The sequence below is a fragment of the Hordeum vulgare genome, chromosome 1H, assembly GCF_904849725.1.
Source record: "Hordeum vulgare subsp. vulgare chromosome 1H, MorexV3_pseudomolecules_assembly, whole genome shotgun sequence".
NCBI lineage: Eukaryota > Viridiplantae > Streptophyta > Magnoliopsida > Poales > Poaceae > Hordeum > Hordeum vulgare.
Window position 1 is genome coordinate 416,159,978 of NC_058518.1, and position 26,325 is coordinate 416,186,302.

Genomic DNA, 26,325 nt, shown 5'->3' on the forward strand with positions numbered 1-26,325 from the left:
CCTCTGTTTTTATCTCATCTAAGCAAATGGTCCCTCAGCGGTAGTACCGATGTGCCTAGCGGTAGTACCGATGTGCCTAGCGGTCGTACCGCTCGGCCTAGTGGTAGTACCGCTAGTGCTGGCGGTAGTACCGCCCCTGGTCAGCGGTAGTACCGCTGTGCTGGCGGTAGTACCGCCCCTGGTCAGCGGTACTACCGTTGTGCTGGCGGTAGTACCGCCCCTGGTCAGCGGTAGTACCGCTCCAGGAGCTTAGTACCGCCTTCCTAGCGGTTGTACTTCGACGGACCTTTTTGCGAAGACTTTCTTGGCGGTGGTTGGCCCGGTAGTGCTTATGCACTACCATGGGCCCAGCGGTAGTACTGCTACAGCCAGCGGTAGTACCGGTGGAGTGCCAGCGGTAGTACCGCTAGGCTCGGGCTGTGAGTGGGAAAACGGTTGGATTCCCCCCCCCCCACTATATAAGGGGTTCTTCTAACTGTGTAACCCTACCTTTGACCCTCCCAAACTCCATTGTTGCTCCCTAAGCTCAAAAGTGTCCGATTTCTCTCCCTAGCCAATCAAACTTGTTGATTCTTTAGGGATTGGTTGAGAAGGCCTAGATCTACACTTCCACCAAGAGTAAAGTTGATTCCCCCACCAATCCCTTGCGGATCTTGTTACTCTTGGGTGTTTGAGCATCCTAGACGGTTGAGGTCACCTCGAAGCCACATTCCATTGTGGTGAAGCTTCGTGGTCTTGTTGGGAGCCTCCAAGCTTTGTGTCGAGTTTGCCCCAACCTTGTTTGTAAAGGTTCGGTCGTCGCCTTCAAGGGCACCTATAGTAGAATCACGGTACCTTGCATCGTTTGAGGGCGTGAGGAGAATACGGTGGCCCTAGTGGCTTATTGGGGAGCATTGTGCCTCCACACCGCTCCAACAGAGACGTACTTCCTGTCAAAGGGAAGGAACTTCGGTAACACATCCTCGTCTTCATTGGTTCCACTTGTGGTTATCTCTAACCTTTACTTCGTGTATGCTTATGTTGTTGTCTATCTCTTGTCTTAGTAGTTCTTGTTGTTAGCTTCATATAGGTTCACCCCGTTGTTGCTATTTTTGTGAACCCGTATGTTGCTTACCCTAACTTGCTAAGATTAATTAAAAAAGTGGTCGTTGCCTATTCACCCCCCCCCCCTCTAGTCAACCATATCGATCCTTTCAAACGTGCCAAAGCATGTGTGGGCATCCTCATATCCGTGATACGAGGGATGCTGGCCAGCCGGGACGTGTAAGGCCCGACTGAAGAACCCAGTCCGTCACATACCTAGTCGTCTGTCCGGGCGTATAAGGTTGTTGGAGGATAGCAAATGTATATGTTCTTAATGGTAACTTGCTTGTCCCTTAGAACTGATCATAGCTCACACAGTTAGGTTCCTTGTGGTGGAACCAACTCACTATGGTTCATGTCCTAGACTTGATATTGGTGGTCGTATTTTCTTAAATTTATTTCAGGTCTTCCGCCAATATGTGTTCAGTGAGGGAAAACGTTCCTGTCGACTACGAATACGTCTATGACGACTTGTTAATCTTAAGATGATGTGTGGGCTCAGTCTCTTGAAAGTGCTCATAGAGATAAGGTGTTCGTGCGTTCATAGAGGTGTGTGCATGTGTGTCTCCGTGTACCGTGTTTCATAGATATGAGTACATGTGCATATGTATTTTTATTGAAAAAAATTATTTTATAATTCCTCGTATAAGGACTCTGAAAATACCAGGTCCCCACCTACACAAGCAAATTATTGATAAAACTCTAAAATAGCCTTTTCATTTGACTCAATCCTCCTTTCTTCTTGGACACACTCACAAGTATCACATACATGGCACGAAGCAAGTTCATTGTGGAATTCTTTATGACAAACTTAGTTATCCGAGGATGACAATTTTAATTGTGAAGCATGACTTTGTTTGGATGACAAGTTTCATTCTTTTTATGATTTATTTTTACCGGATGACAATTTTACTTGTAAAAACGTCAGAACGGTGTTACTGTATTACTTCATGTACACTTATCATTGGGAAACACTTCCTACCAGTAGTGTGATGCAAAACATTAGTCAGACTATTCGTGAGCCATTGATCCTTGCTTTATCAGATGGACATGAAATCATAGGTTGACCTCTCGCGTCGTTGCTAACTGCTCGATTTTGATGGATGCTCGCATAAATCACTCGTCCCACCTGCCCCCAATTCCACGTTCCTCGGGTTCAAAAAAGAACTCCACGTTCCTCTCACCTGCCTGTCTACAGCCGACGCATCACACCTCCGAGTTTGCCTTGCACGACGCCTCCCCATGCCTTCTCTTGCATCACTAGCGGAATCGGTCTCATGTTCACCAGGATCCCAATTCAGCCCGCCATCCACCGAAGTTGGTAGGTCGGATCTGCCTCTTGATGCTATCCCCGGGCGACCTCCCCTGCAGGTTACATCTTGCGTTTGTCCCTTCTCCATAGCGACGAAATATCACGTGGCCAATAGTATGTAACCCCGTCTTATATCCTCCATCGTTGCAGATACCGATTTATCTTATTTCTTTTCAATTTCAAAGTTCAAAATATGTACAATAGAAATAATAGAAACTCTTATTTGGAATTACGATTTTGTCACCGGCATACTGCACTTTATTCGTTTAGGTGGATCTGGTTTGCAGATCACACCAAGATGTACTCACACCTAGGATGCAAGCATCGCTAATTTCTGGTTCAATTCTTCATGCTTTCGATACACATACTTATATTGAGATTGCATCCAGTCCATGCTTCATGTACATCTTGCTTTTGCGTCGTCCGTATGTACATTACCATGGTAACGCTTCGTCACCAAGTCCAGTTTGCTTCATACATATCAAACATTGTTTTCAATTTTGCTTCATCTCCATGCAACATACATGCTTGTAGGCATCATGTTTTTTTACTTAATAGACAATTAACTCAATCAATGGAGGAACCATGGTTAGTATTTTTATTTTCTCCATTGGGACATTTTCACTGTTTTATGCATTATATAGTTCTTGTCCAATGCTCTTTGATTTCATCGAATTATATAAACATGATTATGGCTCGGATTGCAGGAAGCACAGAAGAAGGTAGTAAGATGCAGCATATCTTTCCACATGGTGTTCATACTTTTCCTTGCAGTTCAAGTCACTGTTGTAGATGGTGTAGTGCTTTGCGTTCACCATGAAATCAAATTCTTTCTTTAAACCAGCCAAATGTTTCATTATTGTGGAAACATGTCCTAATATAGGTTAAAATGTGTATTTTTGATTTCGATGGAACCTAATCTTTGTTCGTATGAAAGCAATGTAGCATCATAATAATTTAAAAGCAAAATGTTTATGTTTGGAAGCACAACGTCGCCAGATCGATGCAAAACCTGATCATATGCATCACTGTTGTACAAAAGCAAATCCGCAATTTTTTAGATGTAAGTTCTGAATTCTTTGGAAGCAAATTCTCATTTATTGTATGCAAATAGAAAATTCTTTGGGAGCAAAGTTCCATTTTAATTTGAAGGATGCAAATACCTAATTCCATAATGTTGTTTGCATTGCGCCTAGAGCGCTAGCTAGACAGACACAACCTACCTTTGTAATCAATTCTGGTTATTGTTGTCGTATAAGCAATTTATATGACATGTTGACGCTATAAAATTCTAAATGGATCGAAACAATCTCTGGTTACAATGGAAGCAATATTCATAGATGACTAAAATAAACGATTTCTAACTAGATCAAAGTGAACAGCGGCTGCAACGGAAGCACTTTGTCCGATCGATCGAAGCACAAATTACAACTAGATAGAAGTAATCTCCTATTGCTTCGGAAGCAAATATAATCTTTAAAAGGAAGTGTTTAATGTAAAAAAAGAAATCTTGTCGACAAATCCTTTATGCTACAATCCAAATAATTTTCTAGTTGTTTGAAACATATTTTTGTGTGCTTGCATTGGACACAAATATGATCGAACTAGATCAAAGCAATCATCAGCTGCCGTGGAAGCAAAAAATTCTACGATCGAAGCAAACAATTTCTAACTCTAAGGAAGGAATCTTCTCTATTAAAAGATCAATTTCTAACCCGAAGGAAGGAATCTTCTCCATTATTTAGAAGACCAGGATGGAAGCAATCTGTATTTGCCATGAAAACAATTTTTGAAGCTGGCCCAAAAAAAAGAATACTTTTTTAGAGGCAGTTAAACTTACACTCGAAATGAGGAATGAAAATAAATTGTATGAAAGCAAATCGCATGCATGGAAGCATCTATCATGGCGCCTAATCAATTCGATATGCCCTGGTTTACTAGGGTGGTTGTTTGGAAACAAATTGATTGCAATTTGTGTGGAATCACGCATGCAAATAAATTAATGGACGCAGTTTTTAAGGAAGCAATCCAGCACACCTAGCACATGTAGGGCTGTACTGCCAAATCTGATGGCATCATGCCTTTCATCGTACGGTGAATGACTAGTCTGATAAAACATATCGAATCAGTAGTCTGATCCCTTACTCTTTCCCTTATCATTTGGATTTTAGCATGGAAAATAAACGTGCTTGTCCGGCTGCTTAAACGTGCTCGGACGCCAAAAAGGTCATCGGTTTTTGTGAACTCGCCACTTGCCTGTTCCGTCGAGTTATTTTCGACCTCTCCAAGGACAGAGATGGAGTGGAGTGAACGCAGCTTCAGTAACGTAACTACACTTGCATTTGAGTGTATTACATGTAGGCCAACCACCTGTTGATCCATCTGTCATACACCCAAAGGCAGGTGAAGTCACTGAAGCTCAGTCTGAATGAGGTGGCGTGGACACGGGCCACGCGCCACCACGGAAGTCCGTAAACGCACGATCAAGTCCCGAACGGACACGAATCCTTCCCCGTCGTGATGAAACTGTGCTCCTCGTGCCATCCGTACCATCAGAAACCGATGGATCGACGCCCAATAAACGTGCCTACCTTTGCATTTGTGTAACCAATCGTACCCGCATGTACACAACTGTAGCAAATCAACAAACTCTGAAACTCCCGTTAATGCCCGCGGGGAGGAGGGCGCGAGCCATCTCCCATAAGAGCCGCACCACTATCATGCAGCATAAAGGCATAGCTCGAGCTCAAGTTAGGCACCAGTTGGCAAGTTCGTAGTACCGCCTCCTTCTCATGGAGCAGGCGAGGAGGAAGAGTTCACGGCCATGGACGGCGGTCGTGGCTCTGCTATTCCTCTTTGCGGCCGTCGGCGTGGCCGCAGCGGGAGCGGGGGCGCCGAGCAGGATCCTGGTCGACACAGACATGGACACCGAGTACCTCTCCGCGCTGCTCTACATCCTCAAGCAGGACCTATCCAAGTTCGACGTCAAGGTAAGTTGCATACTATGTGTGTGCCATGCTACTCGTCGTCGCCGGCCACGCCACTCTAGCACTAATCGATCCATCGTTCACCGAAATTTCTTATATACTAAAAGGCTCGTGTGTTGCAACGAGAGAAAATAATTATAATCTTCAATGATGATGATTACATTATGTCGGATGCTGATCCTCAAAACCTAAGTTGAGAGACTATACGTATGCTATGGAGATTCGCAAGCGGTCATGTGCAACGGTGACGACGACGGTGCGTCCTCGGCTCATTCCGATGGATACAGCAGTTCAATGGCCCCTTAGAGACTTCGTAATAGTTATTTATCTTTCTGGAGAGATATTTTGTATCTTGTTGGATTTATTAATAGATTTTGTGGGCCTGTTCGCAAAAAAAAATTATAAATGATGTTACACAAAAAATAAAGGTGGGGTGATTTCTTTGTGTGCTCAAGGTGTTTCTAAAAATCTTTATGGACACAATTTTAAACAATATAAAAATCAAATTAAGCCATTTGTTCACATAAATGGCGAAGGAAATATGTACAATAGGCAACCTAAATGTAATCTCACAAACAAGCAACATGAAAGATAATAGCATATTTAAAATCTACATATTTTTCTGATGGATTTTTATATGTAATATGTTAGATTTAGAATTGATATTTGAATAGCATATTTAAAATCTACATATTTTTCTGATGGATTTTTATATGTAATAGATTTAGAATTGATATTTTAAATATATGAATATTTAAAAGGGTATTTTAATCTGCCGAAAAAATAAATAAAGAATTACTCGTCCAATACAGTCCTATGATTAGTAGAGAAAAGGGGGTAAAAAATTAGCTAAGGAAAAAATTGATGGTAGCTGGGATCAAACCACGCTCTTCTGTGCAGAAGAGAGAGGCGTTAGCCACCAAGCTGATAGTCTGCCTGTGACTTTCTATGGAATTTTCTTTTATATGAACCAAAGAGAATGGCTAATGTTTCAACCCGAATCGTTTTTCTACTTACCCGTGGCATGTTGGATAATTATTTACAACTTCGGAGACAATCTTATGACGGACAACAGAAGCAATAGTTGCTTTATTATTACTACTAAAAAAACCGTGCGTTACAACTAGAGAAAATAATAATATCCCATATCCTTAGCCAATAAGCATAACTCAAAAACCCACAAAACCCACAGATATGTGTCCTCTTTTTTTACACGGTACCCCGCCCATGTCGTCGCTTGTCCTCCTTTCCTCTCGTGCCAACAGTGACAGCGGTACTATTCCAGATAGACTGCACATAGAAATGGTCAAATTAGGCATACAAAAGTACAGAGAAACCTTGTCATAAAAGAACAATAATTGAGGGTGGATGATGTGGATTGCAGTTGTAGTTGCATCATGTACCGTGGAATCAAAAACTTAGAATGGAGTTGCATGAAGGACTCTATCAATAGCATTTGTAGCTGAAACAGTGTCACTATCAATAGCATTTGTTTTTTAAATCAGCAGCTAGCTAGTGGTTGTAGCTCAATACTTTAAATCGGGATGCTATGTTTATAATATAGGTCGCTTGGTCTCGCTTGAATTGAAAATATTGTTTTCTATATCAACTGAAATTAGAATCAATATTAAAATATTACATACAATAAATAAATAGAAGAGAAATTATGTTATATGCTGACTTGATGTTATTGTCCATGTAGGCAAATATACACTATATATATACAAAGAAGATTAGCAAGCCCAATCTTAATTTGTATAGGTTTGCAGAAATGTAGGAAAAAGCTGTGTACAATAGACTCAAAGTGGTCGGACCTTTCCCCGGACCCTGCGCAAGCGAGAGCTACATGCATCGGGCTGACCCTTTTTTTACAGTATCACTAAGAAAAAGATAATTCTACGGTTACTCAATGCCTACACTCACGCTTACAATAGTATGCACACACACACATAATGTAAATTCTGTAAGTACTGTAACTTATATTTTGGTTTCTTATGCCAATATGAACGGAACTATTTGTATATCAAACATAAATTTTTAATGAGACAACATAAGAAAACCTCTGGTGCAGAATAACTTATTATGCATCCTGAGTGATGAATAGCATTATATCCCCTTTCAAGGCACATGTCACAACATCCAGTAGGTAAAGCATGATATTACACCATTTCATAGTACATTTCAACAACATACCTTTTGCTAACTCCATAAAAGTCTGAAACAATGATATCATGGTAATATTTGGGAAGCTCAGGAACAATGGTGTAAGAAGGAAAATAGCTACAGGAAGACTGTGAATAATCAGAGATACATCACGTGGATAAAAGATCTGGACACAAGAATAAAGATGTTAGTTTAGTCCCAAGAAAATGAATGAATTTCATGCTACATATCCTTTAGTGATGCATATTGTAGCTACATTTTACAATGTAGGGAAAGTGATGAAATGAACTTGTTCAGAACATTGATATCATAATATCATAATCGTTCCAATTTGGAAGAATACAGTCAATATACCATGAACAAAGTCAAGTAATCAAAGAAGATAGCTCTCAGATCGTCGATTCCCTCATTAACAGCTTTATTGGATCTTTCACTCTCTTTTAGCAGCATCGGAGAATTTGTGAAAGCCTTTACGAGGTTGAATAAATTAGCACCACACGCTTGAATACTTCCAGGACTGAAACAGAAAAAGGATAAGTATATAGTAATAATTACTGTATTTCATATGGAAAGTTAAAATTTTCATCAGGCCAGGAGTTTAATAATACATACAGCAGGTTTTCCAGTGTATCATAAGAAGTATGATAAAAATAACCACCAAGAACAAAGATAATATCAAGTCCTGGGATTTTTGCTACGTCTTCAGCAAATATCCTATAATCTATATCACCTGGAATTATTCCAAACATATCCTGCATGTACGAAGCACAGTCCATTTCATAAAATACTCCCTCCATTCAAAAATATAAGATGTTCTGGATATTTCAATATAGAAAAAATATGGAATTCTGCTGAGCATGCATCTAATTGGGTGAGTGTTCATTGCAATGTAATAGTGGAGGGGTGCATTCCCCTCACCTTGTCCATCCTGATTATTTTCCTTATTGGTAGGGTTTTTCTTAACCCACTTATTTAAAATTACTTCAGCAAAGCTATATGAAGTGGGAGCTACAACAAACAATCAATGAAGGAACTTATGGTGTTGAATCTGACAAGTATATCACAGAAAGTAGAATCATAACCCTGACAATCGCATGCAAAGTTGATACTGCTAGCAGCCAAGCACCACCATAAGTGTCACGCCAAGGTAATTTGCCAATCTAATATATGTATTATGCATAAGAGATACCTAGAAAGAGGCCAAGAGAAGAGGAATTTGCTGACATGTCCAAAGAAGCTAGGTTTCTAAGATCTGGAGAAGCACCCAGGCTATGGCGCTCGACAGCCCATGGGGGAATTGATGACAATGTGAAGTAAAGAAGGGCGGAATTCATGGTCCAGCTCAAGGGGACAAAGAGAGAGCTGCCATCGATGGTGGATATGGCGTTTGAACAACACTCAGTTGAACATGAGGAAAAAATAATAATAATCAGGACGGATTGGAACGCGAGCCCATACCGAACCCCGGAGTAAAAATAATAATCATCCAAGACCGATGATGTCATCTGGTAAATCAACTTAGAGCACAAATGCTCAAGTGCAATATAACCTTTGAACACTAATGTATACTCCGTCTTTAGAATGTGAGTAAGTAAGTTTTTCAGAGCATAAAGATGGAATTTCTGCACGCAATTGGATAACATCACGAAAGACCAACCAAATTGAGCTAAGCACCCGTGTCATTCGGATCAAGGAGCACCGTCTAATCAAGTAGGAAAACAAAATGCTAGGGTGCTAATCCCATTCCCTAATTGGCATGAGAATTGAGCAGATTTAATACAAGCAGATCTTACTATTGCTAAGAAGCTCCTCCTCCTCCGCAGGGGCTCCATCTGTGCAGGTTGTCGCGGCTCACGGTGGCACATACGAGTTGTCGTTGGACGTTCTTCCAAGTGGCCGTCCTCTTCCTCGCCGCCCGGATTCCGGCCCTCCTCGTTGTCGCCTTGGCCTTGGCCACCAGGGCCCGATACTGGAGCACCCTCCACGCACGGACACAGACGGTCGGATCACGAGATGCGCCACCTCGCGCCGCGAGAACCGCCACCACCCCCAAGAGCACGAACGGCAAGTGCGGAGGAGTGTCGTGTCGCCGCCGCACGAGCCACCGCTCGCAGTCGAGCTGCTCCAGCGCGGTAGAGGCCCTGTCGCTGCTGGATCCAAACGGGCGACGACGAGGGGAGGAGGATAAGGGAGGGGCGGGGGTGCTACGCAGGCGAGATGCGCCGCCGCCCGGGTCGCCCTCAGGGTAATTGCGTCGGGGAGAGCTGGGAGTGGATAAGAGGAAGGGGATGACCACGGGTTGGATCGAAACGTTTTTTCCAGATCCACTTACACAGGGACTACGGGTTTAATACCCAAAAGTGGAGGAACTTTTGTATAAAAATGCCGACACGACATAAGCGATACGTGCTTTATTATTAGGAAGAGACGTGTGAAATTGTTTAAAAAATTGACAGTTCAAATGGTTTTCTAAAAATTTTGAAAAAGAAATTATGTCTCACAAAGTCACAAGAGCCTAGCTAGGCCCCAAAAGCATTTCGGGTTAGACTCTTGGAAAATAAACCAATGAGAACGTACGGTGTAGGCCATTACCATCAACGCGAACGCATGGATTGACGCCGGGCACGGCGTGAACCAGCTGTACGACATCCTGTACATGATGGGCCGCGACGACATTGCCGTCGGAGTCGGCGGCGATGGAGGCATATCGGACGCCGGCGAGATACACCCCGACGTGGGCGGCTACCTCCCCCTGCTAGACCAGGTACTAACAACACGAGAAATACACTACTCGTTACCATTTACCAACGTGTAAAAATACGTACGTACGCGCACCACAGGGCATGTCAACGGCGGGCGGCTGCCGGTACCGGCAGGCCATCCCCCCGGGGCGCCACGACGGGCGCCTGGACACCGACACCAACTCCGGCGTCCGGAGGGGCTTCCTCCCTCGGGGCCCTCGGCAGTACGAGCCGTTCCGGCAGCCCACAGCGCAGCAGGTGACGGTGGACACGGTGTCGGCGGGCCCCACCACGCTGCTCCTCTTAGGGACCCTGACCAACGCCGCGCTCCTCCTCATGGCGCACCCGCACCTGAGGCACAACGTCGAGCGCGTCTACGTCTCCGGCGGCGGCGTGCGGGTGCCGGGGAACCTCTTCACCGTCAATGACACCAACCCGTTCGCGGAGTTCAACATGTTCTGCGACCCCTTCGCGGCCTACCAGGTGCTCCACTCCGGCGTCCCCGTCACGCTCGTCCCACTCGACGCCACCAACACCGTCCCGGTCACCGAGGAGTCACTAGTGGGGACAGGGCCTATAGCCCCGGCCCGTAAGGGGCTTTAGTCTCGTTTTACCAACCGGGACTAAAGGGGCGGGACTAAAGGCCTAACCTTTAGTCCCGACCCTGTTCTAAGCCGGGATCAAAGGTGCTCCACGTGGGCGCCTCGGAGCGTCCTCAGGGGCAGGCCCTTTAGTCCCGGGTATTAACACGGACCGGGACTAAAGAGTTTCTGCAGATTTTGTTTATTTTTGGGTTTTAGAGTTTTAAGGTTTAGGTGTTCGGGAGATTAACGTGATGCCTCGTTTGGTGTTCGGGAATTAGTTTTCATATAATTCTAAATAGAAATAATTATGCATATATATATAAGATTAACTTATCTTACAAGCGAGCATATATATACAATTATATGAAGATCTGAATTATCGGGACTAGATCCGTCTATTCGATTACATGGACCAACATCAGTAATGGCCCCTAGCTACACTAAATCGTCCTTTGTCATCTATAGCTTCCGTCCTCAGAAAGGTCACAAGCTCCTCTGCAACAGCAATCGCACGTTGCTCTGATAGGGACTTCTCCCTCATGGCCGTCACTAGTGGGGACAGGGCCTATAGCCCCGGCCCGTAAGGGGCTTTAGTCCCGGTTCACCAACCGGGACTAAAGGGGCGGGACTAAAGGCCTAACCTTTCGTCCCGGCCCTCTTACAAGCCGAGACTAAAGGTGCTCCACGTGGGCGCCTCGTAGCGCCCCAGGGGCAGGCCCTTTAGTCCCGGTTCGTTACACGGACCGGGACTAAATATTTTCAGATTTTGCTGGTTTTTGGGTTTTTTGAATGAAATTATTTTTGGGTTTTAGGGTTTTAGGGTTTAGGTGTTCGGGAGATTAACGTGATGCCTCGTTTGGTGTTCGGGAATTAGTTTTCATATAATTTAAATAGAAATAATTATGCATATATATATATATAAGATTAACTTATCTTACAAGCGAGCATATATATACAATTATATGAAGATCTGAATTATCGGGACTAGAGTCCGTCTATTCGATTACATGGACGAACATCTGTAATGGCCCTTAGCTACACTAAATCGTCCTTTGAGCTCTATAACTTTCGTCCTCAGAAATCCCGCAAGCTCCTCTGCAACAGCAATCGCGCGTTGCTCTGGTAGGACCTTCGTCCTCATGGCCGTGTGCTATATAAGAAGAGGAGATGAATATGAATATCAATCATGATAACAAAGAATGACGGGTAAAAATAGAGGTGTGAATGTTCATTGCTTACGTTGAATCTGTGATCCTTGAGCTCAGAGGTAAACGTGCGAATGGTCTCGCAAACATAGTACCCGCATAGATGCGTTCCCCGTGGCTGCTGGTCGCACTTTACGAGAATAGAATATATATAATCAAAATAATAATCTAGCATCATAAATGTATTGAAAATTAATAGAAGTATATCATACTACTACTTACCTGAGCCGCTGTAAAGGTCAGCTTCTCAGGAAAGTTACCGGGAGTCACGCACTTGAACCGCTTCCAAACCCTGCCCGACAAGGATAATGATTTGCTAAGTTTTTCATTAATTGATATATCAGAAAATCATCGAAAGAGACCGATACAGCGCAAGAATGATTAAAATTACCCTTGGAGCATGTCCTGCAGGCTTTGGAACTGTTCCAAGGGTCTCGATAATGGGTCGAAGGTATCAACTCTTCCCTTATCAATTTGAATGTCCAACAGAATCCAATGGAAGCTGCACACACACACACACACACACACACACACACACACACATATATGTGTGTGTGTGTGTGTGTGTGTGTGTGTAACTTATCAATTACACTTATAAGTGAATGGGCACAACAGAGTAAAGACCCTCACCTGAAGTTGTATAGAAACAGTATGTGGTCACGAAAATTTTGATCTATTAGAAACCTTAGAAGGTTTTCCTCCGTCTCCTTGGGTTTATCAGTTAGCGTCGCTATATGTATTTTATCTGGGTCAATAAACCCAATATTTAGGATGCTCTTACTTTTACAATCCAGAATCTTCATTCTGCATAATAGAGTACAAGTTATATATAGACAATGAATTGAAATAACTAAACAAGTTATATGTAGACAACGAATTGAAAAACTTACAGACAATAGCAAATCATAAGCGATTTGTCGAGGGCGTCGCCATTGTACATCTAGAAGAGTTCATCAAAGTCGATATGGATTTCTTCGGAGCGGCCGTAGTACTCCCGTGGGACACTCAGCATGATCATCGTTCTCCCATTCTTTGATTCACTTAAGTACCATTTATGCAAGTAACACATATTTGTTGGGAGATCATCTTTGCTGACCAAAGGCTCTCCCATGAAAAACTGTGGCTTAGGGGCTACCACAGCCTTGGGTATCCTGTCGTCTTGGGAAGCCAGCAAATCTTCAACCGAGATACCACGTTCAGCCGCCAACTCCTTTGCTCTTTCAAACGCTTGCCCCTGCACCGGAGGGGGAACATTCTCGGTTAACACCTTGAGGGGTGGGATCGACTGTTTGGCCTGTTGTCCAAGCTGAGGAACGTCTGATTTTTTCTTGCTTGTAGTTGAACTTGATTTGCTCCCACTTGCACTTGCACGTGAGCTGCTCTTTTTCACTTCCTTCTGCAATGTGCGTGTATAGTCATCAGGCTTATAGCGTAAGTCATACTGTGATGGAAGGGTTATGAAGTCTTTTGCCCATGTTATTTGCTTCTCGGTGTATTCCAGGCGGGTCTCGGGTTCCTTCTTTTTCATCTGCGCATCATGATGTTCCTTTGCTATCCTGGCGTTTTCCTCGGGGGTACGATCATAAGGTCTGATAGGAAGATTAGCATGAGGTACCTTTGGGAGGGGCGACAGTTTGCGCTTTGGGGAGCTCCATCGCTTAGAAATCGTCGACGGAGCGTTCTTGCTCGCACGCTTCCGCTTAGTATCATGTGCGGGCGGCGGCGGAGACGGACTCGTGTTGTGCTGGCTGACATCATGTGGAGGGCTTGGAGGTAATGGAGGTGTAGGTGACCTGCGACGACTCGGAGGCGGTGTTGTCCTTGGGGCCGAGCCTCAAAGCTTGATGTAGTTCTTGTCCCATAGGATGACTCCACCCAGTACTTCTCCGAGTGTCCTCTCATCTTCGGGTCCAGCTATGTCGAGCTCCATATCATTAAACCCCGTCATGATTTCATCCACCCCGACTTTAGCAAAGCCAGCTGGAATTTCACGGCCATGCCAGCGTGCATCAGGGCCAGAAGGTAAAGCTTGTCCGACGGCCACCTTCATGGATATGTTCTTGAATTTCTGATGGAGTTCACATGATGTGACTCCTTGATTCCATCCACGGGGTAGCCGGGACCGCCCTCTATCATTCTTCGTGCATCGTCGGGCGGGGCCTCATATTTAGCCACGCTGCTTTTCCGCTTAGATGGGGCGCCGGTAATATCAAGTGCAGGATCTTCCTGGCGCGGTACTCCTCTAAGCTCATCAATCTGCTTTTGTTGCTCGTTAATCCTGGCAAGCAACTGGTTGAACTTGTCATTCTCCTCATCCTGCTGCCGCTTCTTTGCTCTCTCTCGGCTTCTGTAAGTGTCTTGGTCTCTAGCAAACCCAAGCCACCATGGGTAAGAAGGACCGAAGCCTCGCGTTCGTCCTCCATGTTCGTCATTGTCGAGGACCAGTGTGAGCAAATCTTTATCTCTATCTGCAGTGAACTTTCTTTTTCCCTCCTTAATTTCTTTCACTATCCTTTTCCAATTCTCCCTGGGTATCCTAAGACCGTCATTGCAGATCAGGTCCCCTGTTGTTTCGTCGTACGACCCACCATGCGCAAGGAACCAATTTCTTGCTCTCAATTCCCACTCATCACGGAGTGGTTCAGGTACGATGCCTTTATCTATCAGATCTTGCTCTTTCTTATCCCACTTTGGGATGGCAGTCTCATAGCCCCTGTCCCCAGCTTGTGGTGATATTTCTTCTTGTCGGCATTTATCTTGTTCTTTTCTGATAATGCCTGGGCATCTTCTGACTCCTTCTACTCTTGAAATGCCTTCCAGTGATTCGCCTGCTTGGCTAGATACCCCTCGAATACTGGCACTTTCTTTGTCTTTAGATAGTTTTTCCATATCTTCTTCTTCCAGCTACGGAACAGTTCGGCCATCTTCTTCAAAGTCCACTGCTTGACTTTGGCCCTCAGTTTGTCTGCGGCGTCTTCATTCTCACATTCTGGCAGGTTGAAATGTGACATGAGATCATTCCAAAGATTATCTTTGTACCTTTCGGCGACATAGTCACTATCGGCTGCCCCTTTGCGCTTGTTCCACTCCTGAATGCTGATCGGGACGTGATCCCTAACGAGAACTCCGCGTTGCTTCTTGAATGTGTCGGCAGCATTCTTAGGAAGCTTGGGTTCCCCCGTAGGCAATATCACCTCAAAGGTGTAATGCGTCCGTGCATCCAACTTTCTAGTCGGGCCTTGTTTCGTAGTTTTGCTCGATGTGGAGGCCTAAGAGGGAGAAACATTCGTCAAATGAATGTATATGTATACAATATAGAGCTATCTCCAATATTTTTCACATATTACAAGTGATTGTCGAACTTCATATGTATACCTCGCCGGACTTTATTATTAATTCACCGGCTTCTCCATTAGTGGAGCTATCACCTTCTCCGTCATTGGACCTATCTCCTGCCCCATCGGCTTCATCTTCGTGTCGCTCGACCTCCATTCCAACGTCCTGGTTTAGATATGACGGCGGAGATTCAGCTGGTTCAATGTCGGGGCCGTCTTTGATTATATCTTCGAGAAGTTCTTCCTCTTCGAGGTTCCTGATATGTGGATCCATAGTTCTGCAAAAAACGGTTTCTCTTAACCTTTGTACCAAAAAAGAATTATTCTATCAGGAACTCCGTTCCAAAACAACTTAAGTCCCGGGTCGTGGCTCCACCCGGGACTCCTAGATTTCTGCATAGTATTCAAAGTAGGAGTACTTTTCCAATTTGAGCATTCAATAAGCAAAACCAAATCGTAAAATAAAGTAGTATTCAAATTAGCATGCATTCAATTATAAGCTAATACATCATCACTTTTGTCCGTACATCGTCGAATATTATCAATAATACTCCTCGAATACTATCATACATATAGCATCACTGATACATCTAGAACCGTAGCGCCCGACGGGTATCGGCGCGGGCGGTGGACACCCAAAGAGAAGGAACCATCACAGGATCATAGCTCCAGTGAGATCCCCGAAGAACCTGCCAGGTATGCTCGAACCTGCCCTCCAACGCAACCATGTAGCGACGGACGTGCTCATCCTCCTCGCTGACACGGTGACGTACCACCTCCGCGGTGTCCGGAAGCCTCGGCACCCTCACTGGCCCACGCGACCGCCACCAAACAAGGATCGGGTCAACGACGGGCTGGCTCCTCACCAACCTACGCCCCCCGGAAGGTAGCACCTCCCAATACCAGCCGGGCGGAGCCCAGTCCCGGACAGGGCCCCTCTGATCAAGCAGGTGTCCTCCGCCGAGTCGACGACGAGGATGCGGGATAGGCATCGTAAAATGAACTAAAAAAATAAAGTAGTTATATTAATTTTCTTGCTAAAAATAAACTATTAACACTTAAGGATATACAATAGCAAAATTAAACTATTAACACTTAAGCATATACAATAGCAAAATTAAGCAATAATCTAAGAAACACTATTAACACTTAAGCATATACACTATACAATAGCAAAATTAAATGACAAAAAAAATATTTCTTCTTCTTGTAACCCTAAACTAATTTCTCCTCCTCTTCTTCTCCTTTTTCTTCTTTTATTCTCCTCCTCTTCTTATTTTCATTTTTCCTAATCTTATTTTCTTATTTTTGTTCATATTTTTTCTTCTTGTAACCCTAACCTAATTCTAAATATTACTAACCCTAATAATCTAGCACAAACCTAATAACAATAGGAATTAAATGACAAAAAAATCTTTTTCTTTTTCTTGTTTTCTTCTCCTTTTTCTTCTTTTCTTCTCCTTTTTCTTCCTTTCTTCTCCTTTTTCTTCTTCTCTTCTCCTTTTTCTTCTTTTCTTCTACTGGCCGGAGTGTTGGGGAGGAGGGGGCGGGGGGCTTACCGGCCGGAGGTGTCGACGGCGCGCGGCGAGGAGGGCGGCGCGCGGCGAGGAGGACGACGGCGACGGCGAGGAGGACGGCAGGCGGCGGCGAGCAGGACGTCGGGAAGCCTGACAGCGTCGTCGGGTTCGTCGTTGTGCCGCGCCGGGCAGGAGAACGAGAGGAAGAAGAAGAGAAATGGACGATTTGGGTTGGAATTTTTCGAAGTCCCGCTTATATAGGTGGATCTTTAGTCCCGGTGCGTGGCTCGAACCGGGACTAAAGACCCCCTTTAGTCCCGGGTGGAGCCACGGCCCGAGACTAACGCCCCTCGTTTCCCGCCTCCTCGCCTGCCGAAAAGGGGTCTTTAGTCCCGGGGCGTGGCTCCAACCGGGACTAAAGGGGGTCTATAGTCCCGGGGCGTGGCTCCACCCGGGACTAAAGCCCCTCCTCGGCTATACGATAAGTTTAGTCCCACCTCGCCCAGCGAGGGGGACTAACACTTGTTTATAAGCCCCGTCGCAGCTTCTCCATCGAGCTCCTCTCTAAAGCACGCTTACGGGCCTAAACTCACTGAAAATTGAAACTATATTAGAAATTATAGGGAAAATTCAATCTAAATTCCAATGAGAATTTAGATTGAATTTTCTCTATGATTTCGAATATAGTTTCAATTTTTTTCTATTTTCATAATTAATAATTTTGACTATCCAAACTACTATCTATTTTGTTATTTTCAATTAAAAACTATGTTTATTAAAAATTCTTTTTGCATATTTGAGAATTTGACAAAACTATGATAATGAAAAGTGTTTCAAATTGAATAAATAATGCAAAACTATTTTTTATTTTCATAATTAATAATTTTGACTATCCAAACTATTATCTATTTTGTTATTTTCAATTAAAAACTATGTTTATTAAAAATTCTTTTTGCATATTTGAGAATTTGACAAAACTATGATAATGAAAAGTGTTTCAAATTGAATAAATAATGCAAAACTATTTTTTATTTTCATAATTAATAATTTTGACTATCCAAACTATTATCTATTTTGTTATTTTCATAATTAATAATTTTGACTATCCAAACTATTATCTATTTTTTATTTTCGAAGTAGCAGCGTTTCGAACGAGAACTCATCTCTTACAAAGGGATTTCATTTTTTGAACTTATTTGAACTCCATACTTTTTGTGTGTTCAAAATGCACCATTCAAAGGCACATCAAAAAATTTCAACAATTTCTGACTTCATTTGGTATTCTTCGTGTATTTACTTTTTTTTTGAGCTAGTTGACCCTGAAATTGAAAAGCACTACAAATGAACTCTGAAAATGTTGAAAGTTGGAATGCTATCATCATTTCACCCACATAGCATGTGTTAAAAAGTTGAGAGGGCTACGACAAAAACTGGATGCAGTTCGTGTACAAAACAGACAATCTCTCTCGAAGTAGCAGCGTTTCAAATGAGAACTCATCTCTTACAAAGGGATTTCATTTTTTTGAACTTATTTGAACTCCATACTTTTTGTGTGTTCAAAATGCACCATTCAAAGGGACATCACAAAATTTGAACAATTTCTGACTTCATTTGGTATTCTTCGTGCATTTACTTATTTTTTTGAGCTAGTTGACCCTGAAATTGAAAAGCACTACAAATGAACTCTGAAAATGTTGAAACTTGGCATCCTATCATCATTTAACCCACATAGCATGTGTTAAAAAGTTGAGAGGGCTACGACAAAAACTGGATGCAGTTCGTGTACAAAACGGACAATCTCTCTCGAAGTAGCAGCGTTTCGAACGAGAACTCATCTCTTACAAAGGGATTTCATTTTTTTGAACTTATTTGAACTCCATACTTTTTGTGTGTTCAAAATGCACCATTCAAAGGCACATCACAAAATTTCAACAATTTCTGACTTCATTTGGTATTCTTCGTGCATTTACTTATTTTTTTGAGCTAGGTGACCCTGAAATTGAAAAGCACTACAAATGAACTCTGAAAATGTTGAAAGTTGGCATGCTATCATTATTTCACCCACATAGCATGTGTTAAAAAAGTTGAGAGGGCTACGACAAAAACTTGATGCAGTTCGTGTACAAAACGGACAATCTCTCTCGAAGTAGGAGGGTTTCGAACGAGAACTCATCTCTTACAAAGGGATTTCATTTTTTTGAACTTATTTGAACTCCATAATTTTTGTGTGTTCAAAATGTACCATTCAAAGGCACATCACAAAATTTCAACAATTTCTGACTTCATTTAGTATTCTTCGTGCATTTACTTATTTTTTTTGAGCTAGTTGACCCTGAAATTGAAAAGCACTACAAATGAACTCTGAAAATGTTGAAAGTTGGCATGCTATCATCATTTCACCCACATAGAATGTGTTAAAAAGTTGAGAGGGCTACGACAAAAACTGGATGCAGTTCGTGTACAAACGGACAATCTCTCTCGAAGTAGCAGGGTTTCGAACGAGAACTCATCTCTTACAAAGGGATTTCATTTTTTTTAACTTATTTGAACTCCATACTTTTTGTGTGTTCAAAATGCACCATTCAAAGGCACATCACAAAATGGACAATCTCTCTCGAAGTAGAAGCGACCCCCACAATAAGAGACGACATTTTACTTCTCTCATATATGGTGGACACTAGCTCACCTGATTTTTCAACCGTCGATGATGGTCGCTACTCCTACTTCCCCTAGTGCATAACCAATATCTAGCACAAGGAGAAGAAGGAGAAGCGACCCCCACAACAAAAGTGGTTCCGCAGCACGCCACGTGGTTCCGCTGCATGCCACGTGGTTCCGCTGCACGCCATGTGGGACTAATGGTCTTTCATTTTTAAATGACTGTTTTAATCAAAAACAGATCTGTTACAAAAGGGATTTCATTTTTTGAACTTATTTGAACTGAAGACTTTTTGTATATATAGGTGGTCGAAATGCATGATACCATGAAGTTAGAAAGGGCTAAACCATTCAAAAGTAGCAAATGAAGTTAGAAAGGGCTAAACCATTCAAATTTGGAAACTATAATGGCACAAACAGAAACTAGACACATATAAATTGGTCCAAGCAGTACATGATACTAGTCCAAACAGTACATAATAATAGCTACCATAGATATATATACAAGTGTTCGACGTTGAGAACACTACTCGTCTGAATCGTCTGAATCAGAATGTCCACCTTCCTCTAGGTGACGCTGGCCATAGTTGACGACTCGAATCTTGTGGTACAACTCGTATGAAACGTATGCATCTTTTGCTGCATACTCAATGTTGATAGGATCAAGTGGGCCCTTCTCCCAAAGTTTGTGCTGAAACTTTGGGAAAGTGGTCTTCATATCACCATATCCCTCATCGATCAAGGCAACTGCCATATGAGCCATCGAAGTCATGTCATGTCGAAGCCTGAATACCGTTTGGAGATCAACGAGGCAACCAGTTGGTATCTCAATACCGAAGCTGTGCCTCATCTTCAGCTTGTCGATCCTTATGTCAACGGAAGCAAAAGTGATGCCGCTGCGAAGGAAGTCCATGAGTTCTGGACAATCCTTGTCACTCCTGTAACAGAAACAAATTAAAATGGAACAACTGTTACATACTGCTGCAATAAGGAAACATGTTTCACTACAACTAAAGAGAAAATTATCTTTAGGATTCAAATAGAACATATGCAATGGAACCTAGAGAGATCACTATAGCTATCCAATGGAACCTAGAGAGATCACTAGCTATATGCAATTTTCATGACTATGACATATCATATTGCTATCCAATGGAACCTAGAGAGATCACTAGCTATATTCAATTTTCATAACCTTGGATCAAAGAACACCGCATAAAATTGTATCACTACAACTATGATTTCAATGGAACATATTGAACCAATCAGATTTTTCAGATTGTGGAACACTATTCCAATCAGATTGTGTTCCCTTCAACTAATCAAAATTGTTTCACTACAACTATTTGAAGCGAACCAACTATGATTCCAATGGAACATATTAAACACTAGTTGATTCTAATACGATTTTTCAGATTATGGAACACTATTCCAATCAGATTGTGTCCCCCTTCAACTAATCAAAATTGTTTCACTACAACTATTTGAAGGGAACCAACTATGATTCCAATGGAACATATTAAACACTAGTTGATTCTAATATGATTTTTCAGATTATGGAACACTATTCCAATTAGATTGTGTTCCCCTTCAACTAATAAAAATTGTTTCACTACAACTATTTGAAGGGAACCCACTATGATTGAAACAAATAAACTTACAATGTCATTATCTTGGATCAAAGAAAGCCTCAAAACTTACCTCGCCCATTGGAAGATCAAGACATGGCGTGCGAAGCATAGTTGGATGACGGCAACACCGCGTTGATCGGCCGTGTACTCCAGATCAAGCCCCAAGAACTTCTCATGATCCACTACGTTGTCAAACCATTTTTCCTTCAACTGTTGAAGAAAAAACGGCACCTCCCTGCTCAGGTTCGTGTACACGACATCGAGCATGGTCGTGCCATGTGCGAGCACCTTATGAAAGCTAGTTGGCATGGTGGAAGAAGAGAAGGGAAGAAGAGAGGAGAAGAACAGAGAGGGAGGGCGAGAGAGAAGAAGAAACAGAGAAATGGCGACTGTACGCTTTGGTTCGTGCTTTTCATCGCCCGAAACGACGCGGGATGCAAACCGTTTGGGTCTTTAGTCCCGGGTTGAGCCACCAACCGGGACTAAAGAGGTATACCAACGGTTGCCACCACTACGGCAGGCCACGTGTTAGGCCTTTAGTCCCGGGTTGAGCCACCAACTGGGACTAAAGGGGGATACGAACGGTCGCCACCACCACTGCCCACCGCGTAGCCCTTTAGTCCCGGTTTGGGACACGAACCGGGACTAAACGCTCCTTACGGGCCGGGACTAAAGCCTCGAGGGAGGCATTGAGAATTGGAGCGACGTGGCCGGGCCTTTAGTCCCGGCCCAGAGGCAGGCCGGGACTAAATGGTCCCGGCCAAAGGCCCGTTTTCCACTAGTGCGTGTACTATATAAGAAGAGGAGATGAATATGAATATCAATCATGATAACAAAGAATGACGGGTAAAAATAGAGGTGTGAATGTTCATTGCTTACGTCGTATCTGTGATCCTTGTGCTCAGAGGTAAACGTGCGAATGGTCTCGCAAACATAGTATCCGCATAGATGCGTCCCCCGTGGTTGCTGGTCGCACTTTACGAGAATAGAATATATATAATCAAAATAATAATCTAGCATCATAAATGTATTGAAAATAGAAGTATATCATACTACTACTTACCTGAGCCGCTCTAAAGGTCAGCTTCTCAGGCTCGATACCGGGAGTCACGCACTTGAACCGCTTCCAAACCCTGCCCGACAAGGAAAATGATTTGCTAAGCTTTTCATTAATTGATATATCATAAAATCATCAAAAGAGACCGATAGAGCGCAAGAATGATTGAAATTACCCTTGGAGCATGTCATGCAGGCTTTGGAACTGTTCCAAGGGTCTTGATAATGGGTCGAAGGCATCAACTATTCCCTTATCAATTTAAATGTCCAACAGAATCCAATGGAAGCTGCACATGTATATATATATATATATATATATATATATATATATATATATATATATATATATATATATATATGACAAATTTTATCTACCACCGGTGGTAGTTACCACCACTTGCGTTTTGTATGTTGTATGGAGTATGTATCAAATTGGAGAGTATGTATGCATAGTATGTAGTATATAATCATGTTTAGGTAGTATATATACTGTTTTTTTGGTAGTATGTATCATATTTTGTGTATGCTCTTTTTTACATACAAATATATATGTATTTCACAAATATAATAAAAACTATGGGTCAACTTGTAATTTTTTCATGTAACTCACTTTGAAAAATCTTGTATACAGTATATAAACATAATTAAAAGATAAATTAGTATATATACTCCCGCATGGTAGTATATTGAACATGTGGGGTAACTACCCCTGGGTGGTAGGATGTATTTTTCCTATATATATATATGTGTGTGTGTGTGTCAGTAACTTATCAATTACACTTATAAGTGCATGGACACAACAGAGTAAAGACCCTCACCTGAAGGTGTATGGAAATAGTATGTGGTCACAGAAATATTGATCTGTTAGAAACCTTAGAAGGTTTTCCTCCGTCTCCTTGGGTTTATCAGTTAGCGTCGCTATATGTATTTTATCTGGGTCAATAAACCCAATAGTTAGGATGTTCCCATTTTTACAATCCAGAATCTTCATTCTACATAATAGAGTACAAGTTATATGTAGACAATGAATTGAAATAACTAAACAAGTTATATGTAGACAACGAATTGAAAAACTTACAGACAATAGCAACTCATAAGCGATTTGTCGAGGGCGTCGGCATTTTACATCTGGAAGAGTTCATCAAAGTCGATACGGATTTCTTTGGGGCGGCCGTAGTACTCCCGTGGGACACTCACCACGATCATCGTTCTCCTATTCTTTGATTCACTTAAGTACCATGTATGCAAGTAACGCATATTTGTTGGGAGATCATCTTTGCTAACCAAAGGCGCTCCCATGACAAACTGTGGCTTAGGGGCTACCACAACCTTGGGTAACCTGTCGTCTTGGGAAGCCAGAACGTCTTCAACCGGGATACCCCATTCATCCGCCCACTTCTTTGCTAATTCCAAATCTTGCCCCTGCACCAGAGGAGGGACATTCTCGGGTAACACCCTGAGGGGTGGGATCGACTGTTTGGCCTGTTGTCCAAGCTGAGGAACGTCTGATCTTTTTTTTGCTTGTAGTTGAACTTGATTTGCTCCCACTTGCACTTGCACGTGATCTGCTCTTTTTCACTCACTTCTGCAATGTGCGTGTATAGTTATCAGGCTTATGGTGTAAGTCATACTGTGATGGAAGGTTCGTGAAGTATTTGGCAAATACTATTTGCTTCTCAGTGTATTGCGGGCGGGGCTCAGGTTCCTTCTTTTTCATCTGCGCATCATGATGTTCCTTTGCTATCCTGGCGTTTTCCTCGGCGGTACGATCATAAGGTCTGATAGGAAGATTTGCATGAGGTACCTTTGGGAGGGGCGACAGTTTGCGCTTTGGGGAGCTCCGTCGCTTAGAAATCATCGGCGGAGTGTTCTTGCTGGCACGCTTCCGCTTAGTATCCGGAGCGGGCGGCGGCGGAGACGGACGACCCAAGTCCGGCGGCGGTGATCGAGATGGACTCGTGTTGTGCTGGCCGTCTTCATGTGGAGGGCTTGGAGGTGATGGAGGTGTAGGTGACCTGCGACGACTCGGAGGCGGTGTTGTCCTTGGGGCCGAGCCTGGAAGCTTGATGTAGTTCTTGTCCCATAGGATGACTCCACCCAGTACTTCTCCGAGTGTCCTCTCATCTTCGGGTCCAGCTATGTCGAGCTCCATATCATGAAACCCCGCCATGATTTCATCCACCCCGACTTTAGCAAAGCCCGCTGGAATTTCACGGCCATGCCAGCGTGCATCAGGGCCAGAAGGTAAAGCTTGTCCGACGGCCACCTTCATGGATATGTTCTTGAATTTCTGATGGAGTTCACATGATGTTGACTCCTTGATTCCATCCACGGGGTAGCCGGGACCGCCCTCTATCATTCTTCGTGCATCGTCGGGCGGGGCCTCAGATTCAGCCACGCTGCTTTTCTGCTTAGATGGGGCGCCGGTAATATCGAGTGCAGGATCTTCCTGGCACGCTACTCCTCTAAGCTCATCAATCTGCTTATGTTGCTCGTTAATCCTAGCAAGCAACTGGTTGAACTTGTCATTCTCCTCATCCTGATGTCGCTTCTTTGCTCTCGCTCGGCTTCTGTAAGTGTCTTGGTCTCTGGCAAACCCAAGCCACCACGGGTAAGAAGGACTGAAGCCTCGCGTTCGTCCTCCATGTTCGTCATTGCCGAGGACGAGTGTGAGCAAATCTTTCTCTCTATCTGCAGTGAACTGTCTTTTTCCCTCCTTAATTTCTTTCACTATCTTTTTCCAATTCTCCCTGGGTATCCTAAGACCGTCACTGCAGATGAGGTCCCCTGTTTCTTCGTTGTACGAACCACCATGCGCAAGGAACCAATTTCTTGCTCTCAATTCCCACTCATCACGGAGTGGTTCAGGTATGATGCCTTTAGCTAGCAGATCTTGCTCTTTCTTATCCCACTTTGGGATGGCAGTCTTATAGCCCCCTGGCCCCAGCTTGTGGTGATATTTCTTCTTGTCGGCATTTTTCTTGGTCTTTTCTGATAATGCCTGGGCATCTTCTGACTCCTTGTACTCTTGAAATGCATTCCAGTGATTCGCCTGCTTGGCTAGATACCCCTCGAATACTGGCACTTTCTTTGTCTTCAGATAGTTTTTCCATAGCTTCTTCTTCCAGCTACGGAACAGTTCGGCCATCTTCTTTAGAGTCCACTGCTTGACTTTGGCCTTAGTTTTTTTGCGGTGTCTTCATTCTCACATTCTGGCAGGTTGAAATGTGACATGAGATCATTCCAAAGATTATCTTTGTACCTTTCGGCGACATAGTCACTATCGGCTGCCCCTTTGCGCTTGTTCCACTCCTGAATGCTGATCGGGACGTGATCCCTAACGAGAACTCCGCGTTGCTTCTTGAATGTGTCGGCAGCATTCTTAGGAAGCTTGGGTTCCCCCGTAGGCAATATCACCTCAAAGGTGTAATGCGTCCGTGCATCCAACTTTCTAGTCGGGCCTCGTTTCGTAGCTTTGCTCGATGTGGAGGCCTAAGAGGGAGAAACATTCGTCAAATGAATGTATATGTATACAATATAGAGCTCTCTCCAATAGTTTTCACATATTACAAGTGATTGTCGAACTTCATATGTATACCTCGCCGGACTTTATTATTTCTCCATCGGCTTCTCCATCAGTGGAGCTATCACCTTCTCCGTCATTGGACCTATCTCCTGCCCCATCGGCTTCATATTCGTGTCGGTCGACCTTCATTCCATATCCGGAGGGGTTTAGATATGACGACGGAGATTCAGCTGGTTCAACGTCGGGGCCGTCTTTGATTATATCTTCGAGAAGTTCTTCCTCTTCGAGGTTCCTGATATGTGGATCCATAGTTCTGCAAAAAACGGACATTTGATTAACTAATAAACTAACAAACTATATAAGAGGGGTTGGAAACTTCGAAGTGTCGTTTTATATAGGAGGACCTTTAGTCCCGGGTCTTGGCTAGAACCTAAACTCTAAAATATGTCTAACGGATTCTCTTAACCTTTAAGGATTTAACAAAATGGCGACATTCTAGATGTGTAGAAAATGATCCTATTTTTCCT

General features: G+C 43.3%; 2 protein-coding genes and 1 pseudogene across 3 annotated transcripts; 1 reads left to right on the forward strand and 2 right to left on the reverse strand.

Annotated features, from left to right (window-relative positions):
* Positions 1-5,187: 5,187 nt before the first annotated feature.
* LOC123441474 overlaps positions 5,188-26,325 on the forward strand; it is a 58,645-nt pseudogene continuing 37,507 nt past the window's right edge.
* LOC123441496 (putative endoplasmic reticulum metallopeptidase 1-B) lies at positions 6,322-9,859 on the reverse strand. 2 transcript variants are annotated; one of them, XM_045117911.1, is made up of 5 exons: positions 9,339-9,859; positions 8,158-8,297; positions 7,900-8,062; positions 7,576-7,711; positions 6,322-6,672 (listed from the first exon to the last, which is right to left on the reverse strand). In XM_045117911.1, the coding sequence occupies exons 1-5, from the start codon at positions 9,408-9,410 to the stop codon at positions 6,659-6,661; spliced, it is 525 nt and encodes a 174-aa protein (XP_044973846.1). In that variant the 5' UTR covers positions 9,411-9,859; the 3' UTR covers positions 6,322-6,658. The 2 variants fall into 2 exon arrangements, 1 of the variants encoding a protein (XP_044973846.1); XR_006630446.1 differs by lacking the exon at positions 8,158-8,297 and having other exon boundaries at positions 6,322-8,062.
* LOC123441511 lies at positions 8,384-9,345 on the reverse strand. The gene has a single exon (XM_045117916.1). It carries the CDS (start codon positions 9,186-9,188, stop codon positions 8,718-8,720), a length of 471 nt encoding a protein of 156 aa, XP_044973851.1. The 5' UTR covers positions 9,189-9,345; the 3' UTR covers positions 8,384-8,717.